Source organism: Neolamprologus multifasciatus, chromosome 8 (assembly GCF_963576455.1).
Source record: "Neolamprologus multifasciatus chromosome 8, fNeoMul1.2, whole genome shotgun sequence".
NCBI classification, from domain to species: domain Eukaryota; kingdom Metazoa; phylum Chordata; class Actinopteri; order Cichliformes; family Cichlidae; genus Neolamprologus; species Neolamprologus multifasciatus.
The window spans coordinates 27,168,437-27,190,959 of NC_140446.1; the positions used below are offsets into that span (position 1 = coordinate 27,168,437).

Consider the following 22,523-nt stretch of genomic DNA (forward strand, 5'->3'; position numbering starts at 1 on the left):
CTTGCACAGTAAATGAACTTGAACATAGACTGTTTATACTAGGTTTGTATCTGGCCCAAGGATTGGCATGCAGACTGGAACAGACAGGGATCGAACCACCAACCTTTCAATTAGCAGGTGACCTGTTCAACAACAGCTACACCGTTCCAAACCTCACTAGACAGAGTTGTAAAGGAAAAATTCTTTCAATTTTAGTGCACTGATTAGCCAAACAGCCTTACTGTGTACTTGAAGCTCTCTTACCCCCAACAGGCAAAGTTGGGTCAACAGAGTGGTATTCTTTTACACATCCTAACTGTGACATTATCAGACATGCATTGAGAGGAGCCACAGAGAAGTGGCTGCGTGTTTACAGCTCACTGACCACATAAATGTGCACCTAACAAGAACACACTCTTCATTTGCTCACTTTTACTGCACTGCGCAGTGTCTCATCTCTATGTCACACTATTTCTCCTCTACCAAGTACCACAAAACAAGAAAAAAAATAAATAAATTTTGTGTACTTGAAGAAAGCAGAAAACTAGAGTTTAAAGAAGGTGAGTACATCTGTCATCTGTGGCCTCTGATCCTATTGAACTAAATATAGTCTTAGCTTTCTGATCAGTGGCATTTTCTGCTTTGTGCCTCACAGAAATGAATATTATCTTAAATAAAATATTATAAGTTGTTTTTGTGATAACGTAGCAAATTGTCCTACATCTTGTGCTGCTTTGTAAGTTTTTCATATTTTTACTAAGCCTAACTAAATTTCTGTCCCCTGAAAAATACATTGAAGGATGAGTTTTCTAGACATCTGAAAAATGGTGAAGAGTAAAAGAACACAATTCGTCCACACGCCAATAAACACGTCTGACAACCAGCAGATTCAAATGCAAAAAAAAGTCACCACAGAAAGCATGACACACAACCCTATCAAAAAAATACAAACTGAAATCAAAGGAGCACTTGATCTTCACAGTACAACACAAAGTACAGTAGTATTTATTATTGATGTTTTCTTGTTCATTGTTTTGAGATGAGTTGAAAACTAAATGTATTTGTTCCTGAATAGGAACAAATAGTTTTTTTTCTGTTCCTTTGTCTGAAATTTTGAAGGGAGCATCTGGTTGTGGCCAGTTTATGTTCTTTCCCCTTTCAGATTATGGACTGAAGAGTGCTTACTTTTGGATTCCGTTCTAGTTTTGTAGCCCATTCCAGCCTTGTGCAGGTCTGCAGTCTTGTCCCTGACAACCTTTCACGGCTCTTTGGTCTTGCCCATGGTAGTGGAGGATTTGTAATGGAAGAAACTCATTGTGTGAACAGGTATGCTTATGCTTGATAGTGGATGGTTAAAATGAGTTAAAATTGTAGTCGTTATAACACCTACGTAAAAGCACCTAAGTAAAAGACATCACTTACTTTTCAATTGAAATGAGATGCAATAGTGTTGTCTTTTGAAAGGGCATGACTGGCCAGCCAGATTAAGTCCAGAAAACAATGACCAATAAAGCATCGCCTTTAAATACTACTGACTCAGTACTATTGGCTGTCATAAAAACCGAAGGCATCACCCTGCCTTCACTTTGTTTCGCAGATGCTTTTAATCATGAATTTCCTCAATTTCCTTCCCCAAGCTTGTCTCTTAAAATTATTCAGGTACATGTTGGTTTCATCTCTTCAAAAATTATTTCTAGGACAACCTTTCAGTGTTCTTGCCATAGATGTTTTGAACGGATATTTCCTCACAAAGTAACTCTAATTGTTATGCATAAGGTTCACGTTAATATTCAACCCTGTTTTAAGAATTCTGGACTATTTAAAATGTTGAGATTAAAATGTTAAAACTTTAATTTAAGCAAGTACACTGACAGGTTGCAACTTCCTCCAACGAGTTGTAAAGGAAAAACCTTAACCCTAACTTCAATATTTTATGGTGTTTTTATTACAACATGATGTCAGACTGGTGACATCAGCCTCTGATCGCGTAATATACCGATGATGTGTCACATTTGTCAGTATGTTACGCGTTGGGATGAGAACATGTTGTACCTGTTGCCTAGTAAATGTTAGTTAAGGAAGTTTCTCCTAACAGCTACCAACCACAGACCATGTTACAGTTATGTTACTATGAATTAGTAACAAGTTTTTATCTTGTTTCATCGTTCTTTGGCTGTGTGGACAAAGGTTCATCCAGTTGGTTTCAAACTTGGTGGGTGTGTTGTCACTAGGGATGGGTATTGATAAGATTTTCACTATTCCGATTCCATTTTCGATTCTGTTTAACGATTCGATTTTTTTATCGATTCTCTTATCAATTCTTTTTTAAAAAGGAGAACACTAAGGTCGATTAGCTTAGAAATTTGTTTTATATCTTCTCTTTGAACAAGATAGAAATTTAGAAGTAACATGGCCTTACAAACCCAACAGTGAGATCTTAGGAGATCCACAGCCTACGGCTCTTCAATGGGGTGTCACAGGGTCCCCAGGAAAAAAAATTGTAAATGTAAAATAACAAAATAAATATTCTTCTTTAGCAATAACAAAGTATAACATAAATTATTCTGTAGCAATTACACAAGAATATCCAGTAATGTCCCTGCCTACAATTAAACACATTCACTCACTTAAATGGGTGCACGCCTTTGACCACAAACTGAGTCACTGCTCTGTGACATTCGTCTATCCTGGCCTGAAAGGAGACGCTAACGGTAGACTGCAGCGAGAACTGCCAGCATCTGAGCCAGACTGTCTGTCTCTTTCATCATGGTCACCTAAATGCACAGTAATGGCAGGTTTTGTAATAAGGCAGATCGCGCTAACATAATATTATTAGTTAGTTGATTATTTACCTGCCGCATTAACGGGAGAGGACGTGCACACGTTACCGCTGCTGCTGGGTTGAAATTCACGAGTCCGGAGCGGAATTAAAAACACAACATTCATTTAAGGTCATCGCGTGTTTTGTGAGCAAATGCTTTTGCATATTCGTAGTGTTTCCTCCCTTAAATGAAATATCTACTTTGCAAGTATTGCAAGTTGCCCTGTTGTCATCCGTTCTCGTAAAGTATAATCAAACTTTTGAGCGTTTGAGCCGCCATGTTTCCTGCCAGGTAAATGACGCTCCGTAACGTGGTGACGTCATTTGGGGCGACTGGAATCGATAAGGGAATCGTTTGCAAAAATGGCAAACAATTCCAAGGAATTGAAACAGTGGGAACCGGTTCTCAACAAGAACCGGTTTTCGATACCCATCCCTAGTTGTCACAGACTCAAGAAAGGGAAGTGTCAAATTAGAGATCATGTGGATGAGATTTCAAATATTTTGGTTAAAAGAAAAAAAAGAATTTTGGCTTTGGATTGGGGTGGGTAGAGTATTGGAATTGAGTCAATTATCAGATCCATACATTAGCTTTTTCCTCTTCTTTAAGTTCAGTAAATTGCTCCTGTTCATTAGAAAGGAGACATGTCTGTGAAAACTCCTCTCTCATGCTGGTACACTTTGATCCATCCCCCGCCTTCCTGCTCTGCTGTGTTTAGTTGTCATGGTCATATGACTCAGTGGCACTGAGCACAGGCATGCAGGCAGCAGTACTCTACAGCTGTAAATGAAAACACTGCAAACAATGATGCGTGCTGGGAAGTAATTCTCTACTGTGGCAAAACCACCAACTTGTTGTTACAGGCTAATAGAAACAAAGTTGATAAAGATACAGTTTGATGGATTCTTTGCTGCTGGTTTTCTGTTATATGTCTGTTTTAGTTTCATTAAAAAGGAAAAGAGAAAAAAAACACATTCCTCTTGCACCTGGTCAGGTCCAAAGACTGGACAGAAAGTAAGTGAAAAAGTGCCCCAAGAAATTGCAAAACTCCATTCTTGTCCATATGCTGTGCATCTAATTGTTTACTGAAATGTGACTTTTCTTGATTTTTAGATTGACCAAATAGCATCTCTGTTGCATTTAAACCTTGACAGAGCAAACACCAGTGTAGATTATTTCAGAAGTAGTGACACAGCAAAGCAAACAGCAACCGTCACAGAAAAAGAAGAGAGTCTGTCTGCCTGGTTAAACACCTGCTTTCTGTGTCTCTGTATCACTCTCCCACTTATTGTAGAACACACTCACTTACTCTCTATCAAACACAGTTTTCCTACTCCCGCTGCAGACACACATCTGCGCAGGATTATCAGATTAGCAGCTGGAGATTTGGCTTCCCTGATAAGGCCTGTGTGTGGGATCGAGAGTAAATTGAGGGTGCTTGGCTGGTGCCACTATACAGACCAAACAGTACTGCTTTCTGTGCTTGTAAAAAAATTCCCTCCCCACCTGCAGTGTAGTGCTGCCACATAATTGCCACCACAGTCACTTTCTTTCATCCAGGCTTCTTTCCAGACCCCTTTCTTCACCAGTCACTGCCAGCTTCCTCATTGCACTCTCTCTGGCTGCAGCATTCCCACACAGATACGCATGTACATACACACTCCACAATCCCATCTCACAGTGGTAAATTACAACTGGCATGTAGGTCTTCTCACTCTAGCTGGTTGATAGAATTCAGATTCCAGAGCAGCAGATGTGATAAGCTGTGGCTGCATAGGGAAAGGGTTGGTAGCCACTCTGACATGTTATTGTTACTCTCACATATACACAGATGTGTGTTATTTGTCAATTGTGAGGACTTCTTTTTCTAACAGCATTTAAAACATTTTTTAAAAATATAAAACTACTTACATAGATTGAATGGAAAGGCCTCCCTTTCCTCCTCCTTTTTCCCCTTCCCTTACTTCTTTCCAATTTTTCTCGCTATTTGCATGTAACTAAATAAAGAAGTATCAGAAACATTTCAACTTTTGTAAGGTTTATACATTTTCAGGTGGAACTGGGCCAAAGTCTAATGAAATCTAAGATTAGCTGCAGACTGTAAGTGACTTTGTCCTGCAGCAAGCAATTTAGTCTTAAAATTTATTTAAGAATATCTTTTTAGAGAACTAAAATTATTAAGTCCTCCTTCCAAATAAACACTTTTGCTATTGTTTCTCAAATAGGATGGATTTATACAGAGGGCCACTAGAGTCACTTACAATAGTCCTTTAGGAGACTGTTTTTGTGCAGGAGTGACCAAAAGGAAAAGAACAGAAGAGTGGGTTGGATATCAGCATATTATTAGAGTCATAGTAGATTTAGATTTAGTATACAAACTAAATGTTAAAGTAATCTTCCGCTGGTTATCCAGACCACTAAATATTTGTATTTATTGTGAAAGGACAAATCCTTGCCCTTACTTTGAACCAATCTCTTCACCAAAGAAGCTTTATTCTAATTGTGGTAGTAATCTGTTATCAGATTTGATACCTCCTTGTATTTTCTTTTACTCACCACCAGCAGGTTGCAAGATGTTCCCATTATTCATCATAAAATCTAATATGAGGATTTGCTTCAAGGGCCAAATTCAACCATTTAAATCTTCAACCAACCTTCTGTTTAACAAACTTTCTTACCTAATTGTTTTGCATTCCAGCCAATTTTGAAAATGTATTTGTTTGTGGTATGAGTAGTGATTCTTGCAAAATGTGGATGTCCACATAGATGAGAGATGCCGTAACTTGGAATAAGCTTGTGTAATTCATCCAGATAAGCTAAAAAGTACAAAAAGCAAATTGATACAGCTGGTTGAACAGATGTACAGGGTGGGCCATTTATATGGATACACCGTAATAACATGGGAATGGTTGGTGATATTAAAGTCCTGTTTGTGGCACATTAGTATATGTGAGGGGGCAAACTCCTCAAGATGGGTGGTGACCATGGTGGACATTTAGAAGTCGGCCATTTTGGATACAACTTTTGTTTTTTCAATAGGAAGAGGGCCATGTGACACATCAAACTTATTGGTAATGTCACAAGAAAAACAATGGTGTGCTTGGTTTCAGCGTAACTTTATTCTTTCATGAGTTATTTACAAGTTTATCTTTGTTCACAGCCATTGACATGTTGAAGAGGTTAACACGTGAGGAGCGGATCGAAATTGTGTTGATATCTGGTGAACGCAGTAACCGGGTCATTGCAGCAGATTTCAATGCAACACACCCTACGAGACCACCCATCTCCCATGCTACAGTTAGCAAACTGCTAGCTAAGTTTCGTGAAACTGGTTCAGTGTTGGATTTGCCAAAATGTGGACACAAGAAAACTGTCACTAATGAAAAACATCAGTGGCTGTCCTAGCTTCATTCAGCAAGAGCCCACAGCGTAGCACTCGCTGCATGTCACTGGAGAGTGGCATTAGTCGAACATCCCTTCGGCGGATATTAGCTACTCACAAATGGCACCCTTACAAACTCAAGCTACTGCAGCATCTCAACGAGGATGACCCAGATCGGCACACAGAATTTGCAAAATGGGCAAAACTAAAATTGGAACAGGACCCTCAGTTTACGCAGAAGATTTTGTTCAGTGATGAGGCAAACTTTTATGTGAATGGTGAAGTTAATAAACAAAACCACCGCTATTGGTCTGACACTAACCCACACTGGATGGATCCCTCCAAGAATGTTGGAACAACAAAAGTGATGGTTTGGTGTGGTATATGGGGTACAACAATAGTGGGTCCATTCTTCATCAATGGAAACCTCAAGGCCACTGGATATTTGAAATTGCTACATGATGATGTGTTACCCTCTTTATGCACTGAAGCTGGCACGTTCCCTGAGTTTTTCCAGCAAGATGGTGCAACACCACATTATGGGTGCCAGGTCCAAGCATTCCTAGATGAACAGTTTCCTGGAAAGTGGATTTGATCATCGTGCGCCAGTTGAATGGCCCCCAAGGTCTCCCGATCTGACCCCGTTAGACTTTTATCTGTGGGGTCATCTGAAGGCAATTGTCAATGGTGCGAAGATACGAGATGTGCAGCACCTGAAACTATGGATACTGGATGCCTGTGCTGGCATTTCTCCTGCGGTGTTGCTATCAGTGTGAGAAGAGGGTTGCATTGACAATCCAACACAATGGGCAGCACATTGAACACATTTTATAAGTGGTCAGAAACTTGTAAATAACTCATGAAAGAATAAAGTTACGTTGAAACCAAGCACACCATTGTTTTTCTTGTGACATTACCAATAAGTTTGATGTGTCACATGGCCCTCTTCCTATTGAAAAAACAAAGGTTGTATCCAAGATGGCCGACTACTAAATGGCCACCATGGTCACCACCCATCTTGAGGAGTTTGCCACCTCACATATTCTAATGTGCCACAAACAGGACTTTAATATCACCATTACGGTGTATCCATTTAAATGGCCCACACTGTAGTTTTCCCAGTGCGAGAGCTGTAGTTTGAGTAAGGTTTAGATGTTGTGTTCTAACACTTTCAACAGTAATCTCCAAACTAACTAATTAGATTTGGCCCCTGGTATAATTATGACTATAGACTAATGGGATCCAATGCTCACAAGTAGTAGAAGTATAAATTGTTCTAACTAGAGATGGACCGATCCGATATTATGTATCGGTATCGGTATCGGTCCGATACTGACCCAAATTCCTGGATCGGATATCGGCGAGAAATAAAAAATGTAATCCGATCCATTAAATATAAAAAAAAGCACCTCACAAAACTTGCTACATGGCGTAACTCGGCTCATAACCGTAGCACGTTGCAGCAGTGTGTGTCACGTGATAGAGCGGCTGTGTGGAGCTTCGCTACCAAACCAGCATTTCATCTCCGAGGAAGTTTTCCCAGAGAGAAGTAAAGCAAGTGTGTAAGTTCATCTCTCAATGTTTGTAAAGCATTCCCGCGTTAACCTTAACAACCGATATATGGAGCGACTGCCTCTCTCCCCCTCCCTCTCCTGCTCCTACTTCAAACGTGAAACTGATCAATGATCAGCTGATCGGCTTTTCTGTTGCGAGTCCGTCTCTCTTCTTTGTTTTTGGCCCACTTCTCACCAGAAAGAGGAAACCAGCGGCTGAACAACAGCAGCACTATTAAGCTTGATAAGCTGTTGTTAGAATTTATTTAATATTACTTTCTACACCAGGATCGTTTTCTACATAGCTGACGGCTGGTAACTGTGCAGGGGCGGATCTAGCAAAGTTTAGCCGGGGGGGCCGATAGGGCATGAACAGGGAAAAGGGGGCACAAAGACATACTTTTCTTTCCTATTCTCATTTAAAATGTCGAGCTTTTAATAAATACTTATCTGACTCTTACACCCAAAGTTTTAATCTGATGTAAAATATATATATATATAAGTCCATTACTGTATATAGTAACTGTTAAGTCTAATAGACCCTAGTAAGCTATAGTACTTTTTCCTTTGGGAAGGTACCATCTGTGCAGTCTGCAATTTTGTTGAAGAAAGATGCTGAATCTATTTAATTATTATTGAAATTTCCTCCCTGCATCAAATTAAATTTGATTACATCGATTAAGCATCATGAGGTGGGGGTGGGGGTAGTTCCCTATTTTTTTTTTGCTGGGAGTTTGCAACCCTATTAGTTAGGTTGCTTAATATTTCTGCTAAATACTCTTTAAAATACCAGAATAGGAAGGATGGAGCAGGTTTAAGTTTATTGGATTGGTATTACTGAACTATGAAATATTTTGGGTGCAGTGTATTTTTATTTATTTATTTTTTTAACATACAGGTATAACAGAATAGTTTTAGTGTTGTTATTTATTTAAACTTCAGTATAAACTACAAAATGCAGCAAGATATTAAAAAAAGTTTTATTGATTAAAAAACACACTATATCGGATTCATATCGGTATCGGCAGATATCCAAATTTATGATATCGGTATCGGACATAAAAAAGTGGTATCGTGCCATCTCTAGTTCTAACACAAAATCGATACAAAATTATGCATCTAAAAATAATCCACAGGGCCTGTTTTAAATCCTCGCATAGTGATGAAAATTAATCACACATCATCACATTTTTTTTAGCATGGTTGTCATGTAAAGGGCACATAAACGTAAGGTGGATATAATTTGGTCATATACTGTAAAGAAAGAATCAAATATTTTTTAGAAATCTGTGTACTGTCTGTGAAAATGGCAAACCATAACTCTGCAGTAATTATAGGGTTTTCTGTCAAACAAACAGATTGTTTTAGTCAACTGGAACCAATATAGACCAAATTGTTTCAAAATGTATAAATTGGTTTGTGGATTTGTTATCACTGAAACATGCTACTGCAGCTCTAGAAGATGTAACATTTTTACAAATTATATTAATAAATATCTTTTTTTTAACTGCAGGAAGATGTTGAGAACATTGTGTGACTTTAATTTATTTATCCAAAAAAATTTGAAAACTAGATGCGAAAAATGTTGGGTAGAGATTCAAGCAAAAACACACCGCAGGTGCCACATGGTTTCAACAGCTACATCAACTCAGAGGAGGAGGGAGTGATTGTAGGCATCCTTTGTGACATGGCTTTTTGTCAGATGGCATATGGCCAGCCAGTAGAAACATGTGTTATTGTCAGCAATACACCAAAGGCCCCTACCCTGTGATTTCATTGCCTTCTGTAAATTTCTAAGCTTCCTGAAGGCTGCATTTTCTCTGAAGGTAATGTGTGATTAACTGCACTGGTCGCAATTTATAACAAAAGGTTTAGCTTGGGGAAGCAGAATCACTGATGGTGTTCTGTTGTCATCCCTGGCAGAATTCAGGTGTTAATATTACTTTGGCTTGGAGCCAGTATTAGGTTGCCACATGTTGCTTTGAAATTTTCTAGTAATTGGTGACCTGGGAATTTCATTATTGCTTCTGCAATTTTGGTACTGCCTCTGCTAAAGAATTCATTATTGATTTTTTTAAACTTTCAAGATTCCATTCATACATGTTCAGCAAGCTGAAATCCCACTTTAGAATCACCCCAAGAGAGTAGAAACAAAATGCACAGGGTAAACAAAAGAAGAAGGAGAACGGTGATGAGTTTGATAACTAAACAAATGCACTGTTTTTAAACAGTTCCATTTTGCTGCTCAAATATCTGCAAGTGAACCTCTGCATTTAATTTACCTCGACTTCCTAAAATCCACCAGCGACCTGGTGCAAACCATTTTGGATAGGGTTAGGCTGCATTTTAGCCACATGAAACTAGAATATGTTACCTTTTAAATTCAAAAATCTAAAAATTTAACGTACAGTTGCAAGTGACCTCACTTGGGTTTATTTTTTGCCACATGCTAACCAGGCAATTCTTTTAGAAATCACAAGATGTTATATATGTTGGTTTTTTTTAATGTTCCACACATACTGCACGTACTGCAACTTTTCTTTTACAAGCTTTTACTTTTAGGTGTTCCAAACAGACAGAAATTCTATAAGACAGGATAAGATGTTAACCAAAGCTAAACCCTACCCCCAACACTAGAGATACCAACGTTTGGTTGGATGTTAAGGGGTTTAAAAAACAGGTCACAATTATACTAGTACCAGACAACCTTTTAACTCCTTGTCCCAATATTCGACACTAAGCTTTAATCTAAACCTCTAATCCAAAATTTTGATGGTACAAAGTTAGAGGGGTTAAGTCAGGCAAGTTTCTGCCACCAACAGCAAACTGCCTTGCTAACATGCGTATACTTTACCATTTTGCTTTCAAGGTGTTTCAATGTTCTTTGTGGAAGAGAGACACAGGCTTCTTCAAATTTAAGGCTACATATATGCAAAATGCAAAAAGGTGCAAAACAGAGCAAGGCCTACCAGTTGCCAATTTATGTTAATTTTTCTTTATTGTGCTGGGCCATTGTCATCTTACAGTGGAAAAGTAATTTCTTACTTTTCTAAAGAACAGCAGACACAAGTATGAGTCCTCCTCACATATATCTTTTTTTTGGAGCAAAAAGATCAATGCTGCAAAATGAAACATATTACAAGAACTCTTCTGCATATCTGCTGTTTGCTATAAAAAGTGAACTGTGTAAAAGCACACACAACAAATCTTGTTAGATCCTGCAACACAATGTAGCAACACACAAATCAATACTACTCTTTTTGTAATATCTCAAAAAGCTTAATTAATTTCTATATGTGGTTAGTGTGCATGATTTGGTGATTAAAGAAAAAAAAAACATGGCGTAAAAGCAGTGTGGGTATTTTCATAATGATGGACAGTTTAGTTAATATTTGTTGGAATAAGAGTTATATCTTCTGAGTTATATCTTATCAAAACAGCTGAAACTAGAACTAGATCACTCTATAACTAATGAGGGTTATCATACTCCCTCCAGAAGTATTTTTCCTATACAATGCACTTCTGTTACATAAAACCTGAATGACCCACCAGGCAAAAAAGACTACCCTCAGGGCTCCAGACCTAAAGGTTTATACTGGTCTAAAACCTCGGATCTGATAAAAGTGGACCCATAAAAAACTTACAGGAGCATTGTCTCCAATTTTCAAGACAACTGGATAATCAGAGCAATTTCAACATGCCAAAGGACTTCCAACACCACTTCATCTTATGTGTTACTTAAAGAAGGACCAAACAGCAGATGTGTCAACATGTTTACCCCCTTGGGATTGCTGTTACATTCAAGTTGTATCTGAACAAAAGCAACCCATAGCCCTCTTACCCATAACTATGATTTCACTTTTGCTACATCAATTTTTGTGGAGCTGCTATAAAAAACAGAGCTCACACCTGAACGCTGATGACACCTAACAAGATGGGGCCTGTGCTTGGCTTGACTTCTGCCTGTATGCAATCTACTATTGTATTTTATGATATTTTATCAGCCCAATTCTTTAATTTATGTACCTATGCTGCTCTGATTTATGACTGTTCTTCCGTACTCCACATCAAAGAGTCTGTGGAACACCTTTATGATGATTGGGACAGCTATAAGAAAACTTTCCCCCCACCATTTGTGTGCTCCTTTTCCTCACCGAATTACTTCTTGCTCCTTACGAAATGTGCCTCAGGCAATCCTAAGAAGAAATTGAGGAAAAGAAGCTGTAGGGCCGACATCCATGTGCACATTAGACGATCTGGAGGCATCCCCGGTTTTTGCTGCCGGTTACCCTTCCAGATTTGGTTGTAAATGCATACTCCCAGCCACTGCAGGCTGGGTCTTTCTCATCTGATGCTCTGTTTTGTGTAGATTACTGTGTGCTCGCAGTTTGCATTGCAAAACCAGTGGCTGGTCCCACTGGTTCGGTGGCGCAGCTGTAGACCACGTGATTGGACAAGGTGTTTGTTGTCAGTTCCACTTCGACAGGCTGATGAGAAACCTGTGCTGCCAGCATTTATTCGGATTGCCCTTTTGAACACCTGCTCCATCTCAAACAAATCCTTCTCCCTGAATGAGCTTTTCACAAGAAAAAAACCTGCATTTTCTGTTTCTCATGGCAACATGACAGATGGTGAGTTCATTCACCCTAAACAAACTTTTTAGTAGGGGTGGGTTTTTATAATCGATTTATCGATTAAAATCGATTCTGGCTTGGATAACGTAAAATCGATTCATTAAAATCCTGAATCGATTTTTTAATATAAATTTATTTTGCCCGAAATGCCAGAATCTCTGGTGAAATCTCACAAAATTTCAACAACCACCAAACAGCTAAGACAGTAAATGAGAGCAGGAACATGGATTCTGCACAAAGACTTAAACACACAGCCCAACCGCGGATCAGAATCAGTGAGATGTTGCCTTTCTCACAGTCGGGGCTGAAAGCCGACAGCGCGCTGATTCTGATCTGTCGGCGGTCCGCGCTTTGTGTTCACGCCCTTTATGCGCTGATTCTAAAGCTGTTAGTTTTATCTCTCTCCAAACAATATTGACCGAACCAGCAGCAAAAGAGGATCCAAACTACGCTTCACAAAAACATCGTCATGTATTCACTCTGACTTTTACTGTTTTGCTTCGACCACGATGCACAGCTCTCTCTCTCTCTCTCTCTCTGTACGGTTTTCTGCATTATTCGCTTGCTTGTTACGCACAAGTCTACCGTTGTTTACAGCGCTGTCGGCCGACGGTTTTTTTTTCGTTTTATATACTTCCGAAAATAAAACCTAATTTCTGCCGTTCAATACCGAACAAATTTAAACTTTTTAAAATTATGCAAAATGCAAAACACTCAGCCTTGTCTCTAATAAAACCGCTGTAACTTCAGAGGTAATGTTCATGTGTTGATTAATGGTTTTCTTTCGTTTTTGATCTACTGCAGAAAATTTTTATAAAATCCCAGAACAGGAAAATCACCTTCATGTTTTTCTGTGTTTTATCTTCAGCTACTTTGACACAAAGGCCTCTGCTGTGACGCTCACACCTTTGATAAAGTCTTGGTGTGTCAGCTTCCTTTTTATAGATACAAAAATATGTAAATGTACTGATCTGAATTATAATATTTCTGACTGTCAAAATTTCCCAGATTCAAATCAAAGTGAATCGAATCGAATTAAATCGAATCGGATCGAATTAAATCGAATCGTGGATCGAATCGATTCGGGACCCTGTGAATCGGAATTGAATCGATTCTAGAAATCAGTGACGATACCCAGCCCTACTTTTTAGGTGCTCCTATCTGGGTGCCCCCAGTTTAGGTCACCGTGGTGGAGGACTTGCTGTTGTGTTTAAAGATAGTTACGCATGCAGAGGTATGCAAACTGAAAACTATTGATCTTTTGAGTCACAAACAATTAAGGTTGGCTATACGAAAATGGTTTATTGGTAAATGGCCTGCATTTGTATAGCGCTTTACTAGTCCCTAAGGACCCCAAAGCGCTTTACACATCCAGTCACCCTCCCATTCACACACTGGTGATGGCAAGCTACATTGTAGCCACAGCCATCCTGGGGCGCACTGACAGAGGCGAGGCTGCCGGACACTGGCGCCACCGGGCCCTCTGACCACCACCAATAGGCAACGGTGAAGTGTCTTGCCCAAGGACACACGATTGTGTTTTAATTTATTGCCCTCCTGGTACTGCTACTCTGTTCTTGATTTTACAGACTTCTTATCTTCTATTATCATCCTGGAGAAAGCTTTGCTTCTTGGGGATTTTAACATTCAACTGAGACCACTGCTGAGAGGTTCTCTGTCATGTTTGACAGTTCTCTACATTCTATTGGAAATGATGTAAATACTCTTATCCAGTCCTTTAATAGAGAATGCTCATCCATTTTGAAACAAGTGGCACCTATTAAAACAAGCTCTATCTCAATAGAGAAGACATACCCTTGGATAAACAAGTCTACATTAAACCTAAGGAGAATAAGAGAATAATGCATAATAAGAGAAAAGCTGAAAATAGCTTGTAAATGTGGTGCAACTTAAATCAGATTGTGATTGATGTGTTGCAAATTCTTTATAGTGTACTGGTGGATTGAAACAGCCCTACTATGAGTATCCTTGATTTCAAATGATCCCCCACTTCATAAATTAACCTAGGGGTTCTGTCACAGCACCAAGTGAGTCAGCCTCATGTTCACTGCCATCTTAGCGACACCAAACTTTGCATCTTGATTACAGCATAGATTAAATCCTTGTCAATGATGAGACTTTTGTGTCCACAATCCAGGCTCAACTGTGCATGATAGGCTGCCTTTGAAGTTTTGCTTATCACATTCCACATTCATGTGTGTGTATCTACATTTGGCTAATAAATGTATTCTATTCCATCAGATATTTGTTAAAGAATAAATGTCACTGAAAGGAAACTGCTGACACTATAGAATCCCAAGCACCATCAAGCAAAGATTTTCACTGTCAAATGTGACTCAGACAACAAGTACACATGATGACACAGAGGTCTAAAGGTTAGCGTGCATGCCAGTGTTTAACTGAGCAGCTGAATGTGTACATGCCCACACCAAGCCTCAGGAGTAAAGAGAATATCAACATGTCCTTGGATTCACTGTTACAGAGACCCAAGTCAATCTCTGCCTAGGTTCCACTTACTCATTTCCTTTGCAGCTACTGACTTTTAAAAACTGAACTGGATAAGAAATACTAAAAGATGATCAAAACTGAAAATCTGAACATCTAAACATGTTTAGAGTGGATTAATTTTCCCTCATCTTATTTGGCAAAAGTACAACTACATGTTGTGAATAGCCTGAGATATTTAGGTCACATCACCAGGAATGATCTCTGTGGTGCTGAGGATGTTGTAAATTGCATGCACAAGCAAAATGAATGGTTCACAAATGACATGTGTAAAAACGATGTCAAAATAGCTCTTTTAGAGCCAATTTACACAACACATTTATGTTGGAGTTGAAATAAATCAAAGAAATTAAAACCTTGAGTGATATATAAAGGTGAATACTGCATTTTACTCAAACTTCCAAAATGGACAGGTTTGCAGCTAGTAATGTTATTGCTATTCATGCTGTGTTTAGTAGGGGTACAACGATACTCGTATTGATATTGAACCGTTTGATACAGTGCTTTCTGTTCGGTACGCATATGTGTCAAACAATACAAAATTTTTAATTTATTTTATCAACTTTCCTTCTGACGATGCTGTCTGTGTTGAGCGCTCAGTGGATCTGCGCTCGACAGTGCAGCCTAGGCGGAGTAGTCGAACACAGATTCACTGAGCGCAGGGCAAGCTAGCGAGACAGAAGTTAAGCTCATTGCAACATGCCAAATTGAACCTCCCACACCCTCATTCAGATGTGGCGTTTGGAACTATTTTGGTTTTCATGTGAAGTATGACCCTGAAGGTAAGCTGTCATGGACAAAAGTAAAACAGTATGTTGGATGTGCCATGCAATGCTCAATTACATTGGTGGGAACTAGTGTGTTAGCAGGTTAGCTCGTTAAGGTGTTGGCTGTCCAGCCCCAGGCACAGGGCATCCGTGGTAGCTCGTTAACAGAGATTTGCCGTGTTGTGGCGTTAACGTCATTTCAGATTAATGCTGACAGCACTAGTGGGAACACAACGAATATGACTGCACATTTACTCCGATATCATCCTAGTGCAAAGACAAGTGGAAGCAGACAAAAACAACAAGCAGGCATGCTACAAACTTTACCCGAGTCATTTAGACAGCCGTTAGCACATGATTCTCCTTATGGGGACCTGATATGTTTAACCACTTAAGCCCCACGCCCTGGTACAGGGGCAAAAAGGAGGAGATCACGTCATATAAACCATTTCTACAACCACCAAACACACCGAAAACAAGCCGTGATTAAACGAGCAGTTATGTAAATGCGCAGAAGTCTGCTAAACAAACAAAACCGAACCAGATATGCTTGACTTCGTGTAACCGGCTAAAGATGGGCTGGTTAGCTTCCAGAGCTATCACTGACTCCACACACCAAGTTTCACCACGATCAGACCAAAATTCACTGAATGAGCCACAAAAGACAGAAATTGGCTTACCTTCCCGATTTCCTCTGTTATTTTCGCTGGTAGCTGGTAGCCACGCGATTAACAGTAGTTGCCCTTCCTACCTAGCCCGCATCAGAGCAGTTTTCTGTCAACAACCTCCATTTTAGACCCACCTACAGACACTTGACTGAACAGACGCCACATGCAGTAAATTTGGGCCCACGTGGGTTTTGGCATCACAACGTCTGATTGGTTGACGTGCTGTGAACGTGGCATCATCACTTTGAATCTATTGGCTTAAACATTAAAAAGAGGTGTCAATCACGCAAATTGACCAAAAGGAACCAAAGTTACAGCCCCTCGGAGTTTAAAGGGCCAGAGGCCAATCAAACGCTCTATAGGCGCTGCAGAAAAGGGCTGTTGCCATGTAAATGTGTGGTTAATTCTTCAAAAATCTATATTTAAAAAAAGCATGTTTAGGCCTGTTAATAAAATTGATTAATTTCTGCTCTTTAATACCTAAAAAAATCAACCTGCATGGTGTCGAATTGTGTGCCAAAATTGGACATTTTTGTGCAACGTCTGGATATTCATGTATGACAGCGCTGTAATTTTTCACTGTTTCACTTTAGAAACATAAATCTTTGCACAGATGATGTTTATATGTTGGTTACTGGATTTCTGGAACCAAATGTGATCTGAGGCATATTTTTCAAAGGGTTATATGCTAAAAATTAAAAAAAAAAAAATTAGGCGAGGATAAAAGCTACTTACTTTTTCTGTGTTCCAGTCTCAGTAACTTTGACACAGTAATATCTGATTCAATATTTACACCTCTGATGAAATTTCCCAAGTGTTAGCTTTATTTTGATACCAAGATTGTAAGGACAGAGTTTGTAATTGCAGAGAAATAATCAATTAAATTTGGGCATTACATTTTCGAGCAGGAAGCTCAGAAATAGGGGTGGGTTTTTATAATCGATTTATCGATTAAAATCGATTCTGGCTTGGATAACGTAAAATCGATTCATTAAAATCCTGAATCGATTTTTTAATATAAATTTATTTTGCCCGAAATGCCAGAATCTCTGGTGAAATCTCACAAAATTTCAACAACCACCAAACAGCTAAGACAGTAAATGAGAGCAGGAACATGGATTCTGCACAAAGACTTAAACACACAGCCCAACCGCGGATCAGAATCAGTGAGATGTCGCCTTTCTCACAGTCGGGGCTGAAAGCCGACAGCGCGCTGATTCTGATCTGTCGGCGGTCCGCGCTTTGTGTTCACGCCCTTTATGCACTGATTCTAAAGCTGTTAGTTTTATCTCTCTCCAAACAATATTGACCGAACCAGCAGCAAAAGAAGATCCAAACTAGGCTTCACATAAACAAAGTCATGAATTCACTCTGACTTTTATTGTTTTGCTTTGACCACGATGCACAGCTCTCTCTCGCATGCTCGCTCTCTTGCGCTCTCTCTCCCTCTCTCCCTCTCTCTCTCTGTACTGTTTTCTGCATTATTCGCTTGCTTGTTACGCACAAGTCTACCGTTGTTTACAGCGCTGTCGGCCGACGGTTTTTTTTTTTCGTTTTATATACTTCCGAAAATAAAACCTAATTTCTGCCGTTCAATACCGAACAAATTTAAACTTTTTAAAATTATGCAAAATGCAAAACACTCAGCCTTGTCTCTAATAAAACCGCTGTAACTTCAGAGGTAATGTTCATGTGTTGATTAATGGTTTTCTTTCGTTTTTGATCTACTGCAGAAAATTTTTATAAAATCCCAGAACAGGAAAATCACCTTCATGTTTTTCTGTGTTTTATCTTCAGCTACTTTGACACAAAGGCCTCTGCTGTGATGCTCACACCTTTGATAAAGTCTTGGTGTGTCAGCTTCCTTTTTATAGATACAAAAATATGTAAATGTACTGATCTGAATTATAATATTTCTGACTGTCAAAATTTCCCAGATTCAAATCAAAGTGAATCGAATCGAATTAAATCGAATCGTGGATCGAATCGATTCGGGACCCTGTGAATCGGAATTGAATCGATTCTAGAAATCAGTGACGATACCCAGCCCTACTCAGAAACCCCCTTGGGGCTTAAGAGGTTAATATGCTGCTGAGAATATAGCCCAGAAGAAGTGTATACTATAGCTTTTATTTTGGAAAGAGCCATTTCTCTGTAATAAACTCTCTTTTCCAAAGATGAGTTATTCCTCAATCAGATATTAATTTTTTTATTACTTAGTTGTTTCAGCAACATTAAATTTAAAAACTGTACTTTTGAGTTAAAATATATATTTATAATTTTAATAAATAACAAACTAAAAAGGCATGAACATTTTTTTTGTATTGAAAAAATATCGAACCCTGACACCAAAGTATCGAACCGAACCGTGAATTTTGTGTATCGTTGCACCCCTAGTGTTTAGGAATGTCATGTATAAATATGTGTCAATTAACTGTGTTGAAAAATGTCGTTGAATTGACATAAGACATCTCACTTGGTTTTAGAATAACCGGAACAAATTTGGAACAGATATTACTATCTGATAGCTCTTCCTTGAAGTTATTGCTTCGTAACAGCACTGGAAAACATAACCTGGCATCCAGTCTTGATGATCGTCACTTCCAATAAATATGGTAACCACAGAAGTAGGGGAGTGACGACTAAACATCCCCCAGAGACTGCAGGTGTATGCTGCAGTGATGGAAATGTTGAAACAGCAGGCAATGATGGCAAGGCAGCAGAAGCACTGACACATCAGAGGGAGAGATGGGATATTTGCTAAACTGCTAAATAGTGAGGGTGTGTTTAGTATATGATATGAAGAGAGGCATACATGTAAGTCTGTATGACACTCTCTAATTGGAGTTACCTGCCTCAATTAGTTCACAGGGTTTGTTCCACTTGTGTTATAATATTGCATCTTTGTGTTTTTGCCAAGGAGGCAGAACAGGTCATCAACCAATTGGAAGGTTTGTGGTTTGATCCCTGCCTGCTCCAGTCTGCTTGTCAAATATCCTTGGGCAAGTTACTAATCCCAAGTTGCTCTCCAATGCATCCATTGGAGAGAGAATGTTAGATAGAAAGCCCTTAAGAATAGAATAAAGTGCTTGCATAAATGTGTGAATGAGGCATGTGGCATAAATCCCTTTGAGTGCTCAAGTAAAGTAGAAAAGTGCTGTATAAAAACCAGTCCATTTGCTTTATTGTGGTCTGCTGGGAGAGCAGCACCAGACCTGGTGACAACAATAGACAGAAAAAAAAAGATCAGGATGGCTGACTCTGTGATTGGCTGCAAATTGGACGTATTTAACCTCCTAAGACCCGAACTCTTCCACGACATGCATTTTTAATTTCTCTTTGACATTTGGGCATATTGGGGCCCGATGAATGTAAAAGCAAAGAATTACCAGATTTTTTTTTACCTTATTTTTGTTTTTAAGAAAAATAAGAGCCACATATGAGGATATTTGTTTAACATTTTGATAGAACAGTAGCAGTGTAATGTCCTTGTAAGTGGATATCAGGCCCATGTAGAGCAAAATTGAGTATTTTGGTCAAAATAACCCAAAATGTGATGTCCACATATGTGCACGCCAGGTCCTAGAAGATTAAATTGGTAAAGAGGGGGGTAAGCAAAACATTTATCCATTATGACCTAGAACACTAGCAGATTTAAACCTAGGGTCTTCTTCTGTATCACTGTGTTTCACAAGTATGTGGGAACAATAAGCACTGACTGTGCAGAGACTTGTAAAAATAAGCTCACTATAACATAGATTGAGACAGAAACATAATCTTTTCAGATGTCGTTCATCTGAAGAACCAGCATTTAATCTATTCATTTTCAACCAAGTTTTGGTTCATAAAATTCATAAAGGGACATATTTTAAAAGGCCATAACTGACTAACTAGATTTAGCACAGAAAACACTGCCCATGGGTGACTGATGCTTGGGGGTGGATAGATGACTATTATACCAGATGCTAGGGTTAGAACAACTGAGATTAAACACTAAACACTAATGTATGTGATGAATGATGGTGTTTGACAGCTGCAGTAAATCTCAGCTGTATTTTAAATTCCACACTTCTTAGCTGATTGTGTTTCTGAAAAGCACATTTTTCTTACTGGGGCTGACAGCAAGTTAATCCTCTACCTTTCTTATTCAAGTTAATTAATAGTGTTGAAAAAGAACAGCGTTGTCCGTACTAAGCTTTTAATTACAACCATTTTAAAACAGTCACTACCGGAAGGTAGGGAAGGAGTGAGGGAGGGAAGCTAGGACACTATATAGTGGGTTGACTGGAATATAAATCCTTTTCCCTCCCTGACACCGTGTAGGTACAAAAATTAGATAAGAGCTTAGCGTGCATAATGCGTGAATATGGAGGATTTACGCACGTCTTCATTGTGAATTCTCAAAATAAAGGCAGAGCAGTAAAGATAACCAAATCGTGTCCCTGCTGTTTATCATCGAGGCGCGGATACGTGTTTAAAATGAAGCTTCGCTTGTTTGATGCGCATTGGTTTTTTGGTCTGCAAATATCTGTCTTGTTCTAAAATCTTACGGGTAAATTCGGACAAATTTAGAATTTTAAAGACAAAAAGGGCCATAATTCTTTCTTTTTAATTATCAAAGTGCTTTTAACTTATCGATAAAAGAAGAAACGTGCTCTATTCGGTACGGAGTATAGAAATGGGCGTTAAACTCCCGTATTTGCTTGAAACATGAGCGAGAGTAAAAGCTTCGCTCCATCGGCAAGCGCCGAAAGCTTAGGTACATCTGCTGCATGACCTACAGCCCCAAATCTGCTCCTCATATCGTAGACTGCAGCGCACTCAGTGGTGCACATAACAGCTTTATGTGACAATAACTCTAAGTGAACTGTTTCTGGAGCCTAGAGACTTCACAAAAACTGGAAAGGACCGGTGAGGAGAGACTGTGGGAGTTCTTGTGCAATGCATCCATCGAGTGACTAAAAAGAAAAAAAGTCAATCTCGCGTTATGCTTGTGTCAAAAGACTGCGCTTCAGTTGCTGAAAGCGATACCTTCTCTGTTTTTGAGTCCCACATAAAAGGTCACATACACGCGAAGAGGTATGTATAGGTGAGCAAAGAGAGAAACAACGAGAATGATTCTTGCCAGGCACACAAACTAGAGTGCATTCTGATGCGTCCCCCTCCACCTGGCCATTTCCTGCACACTAGTTTGATAAACCAAATCTCACCCATATCAGACAGAATTTCAGAAAAAAAGTTCATGATGAATTGTTTTTTTTTTAAATATACCCACAACTCACCTGATATACAAACAATAAAATTAGCCTGAAGAATGATCAGTATCTCCCAAATTATATCCATTCTCTGTCTTCATTCCACGTACATTACGCACCAGCATAAAAAACAAACAAATCAGAAAACGAAGCTTTTTCAGATGCTCTGTGCCTTTACGTCGGATCCTGCTGTACCTCTTCCACTGGGTATTTTCCTCGCCACGCACATAACAGGCGATTAAAGCCTTAGGAATAAACACTGCACGTTCCCACCAGATTCCAAAGATAGGTAAAAAGAAAGAGAAAAGCCAAACTGTAGCGATCCTTCGTCAGTTCACTGTATTATTACTCCAGTGCGCCATGGAACGGCCACATCCTTCCATCCATCCGGTGCTGTTTCACACAGCGGACATCCCCTTATTACCACGTAAAATCGCATATGATCGCTTCAGGAAAATCTGTGTATCGGGCGTAAAACACAGGGGGAAAGCCTGGGTTAATGACTGGTGGGACAGCGGTGGGATCCGTGTAACACCTGGAGACGCCTCACAACTCTGTGAACTCGCATTGCCAGGTGCTGAGCTTCCGATCGAGACTTCTCCCCGTCACCGCAAGGGACCAGTGCCAAGTTTAACCCAATAACATCAAGACTTCCTGTAACAGTTCACAAAATAAAAGTACTCGCTTATCGGCGCTTGTGCATTTTCATGCATGCACACAGAACTTAATCAAGGTGTTGAAAATCTGAAGATGTGAGGAAAAAATACATTTCTATAAAACAGGCACCCGTGAGTTTACGATGACAGCATTCCAGCATAATTAGTGCAAATTTATAACATATATATGATAATTTGGTAATTTGTAAGTAATAAGTAATTTGTTAACAGCTGACCTAGATTTAATTCCTACCATAAGCTTTTTTCCTCTGTGTGTTGCT

General features: G+C 39.2%; 1 protein-coding gene and 2 long non-coding RNA genes across 3 annotated transcripts in view; 1 reads left to right on the forward strand and 2 right to left on the reverse strand.

Moving 5' to 3' along the window:
- Nucleotides 1-22,198, reverse strand: part of ca10a (carbonic anhydrase 10 (inactive)a) — a 261,218-nt gene extending 239,020 nt beyond the window's left edge. The window contains exon 1 of the mRNA XM_085171388.1: nucleotides 21,614-22,198. Coding sequence (XP_085027514.1) covers nucleotides 21,614-21,674 — 61 coding nt within the window. The 5' untranslated portion in view covers nucleotides 21,675-22,198. The remainder of the gene's footprint in view (nucleotides 1-21,613) is intronic.
- LOC146513249 (uncharacterized) lies at nucleotides 5,116-14,268 on the reverse strand. The gene is made up of 2 exons (XR_014875868.1): nucleotides 13,505-14,268; nucleotides 5,116-12,382 (listed from the first exon to the last, which is right to left on the reverse strand). It is a non-coding gene; the product is annotated as an uncharacterized LOC146513249 (long non-coding RNA).
- On the forward strand, nucleotides 16,059-17,009 carry LOC146513250 (uncharacterized). The gene is made up of 2 exons (XR_014875870.1): nucleotides 16,059-16,165; nucleotides 16,238-17,009. It is a non-coding gene; the product is annotated as an uncharacterized LOC146513250 (long non-coding RNA).
- Nucleotides 22,199-22,523: the final 325 nt, after the last annotated feature.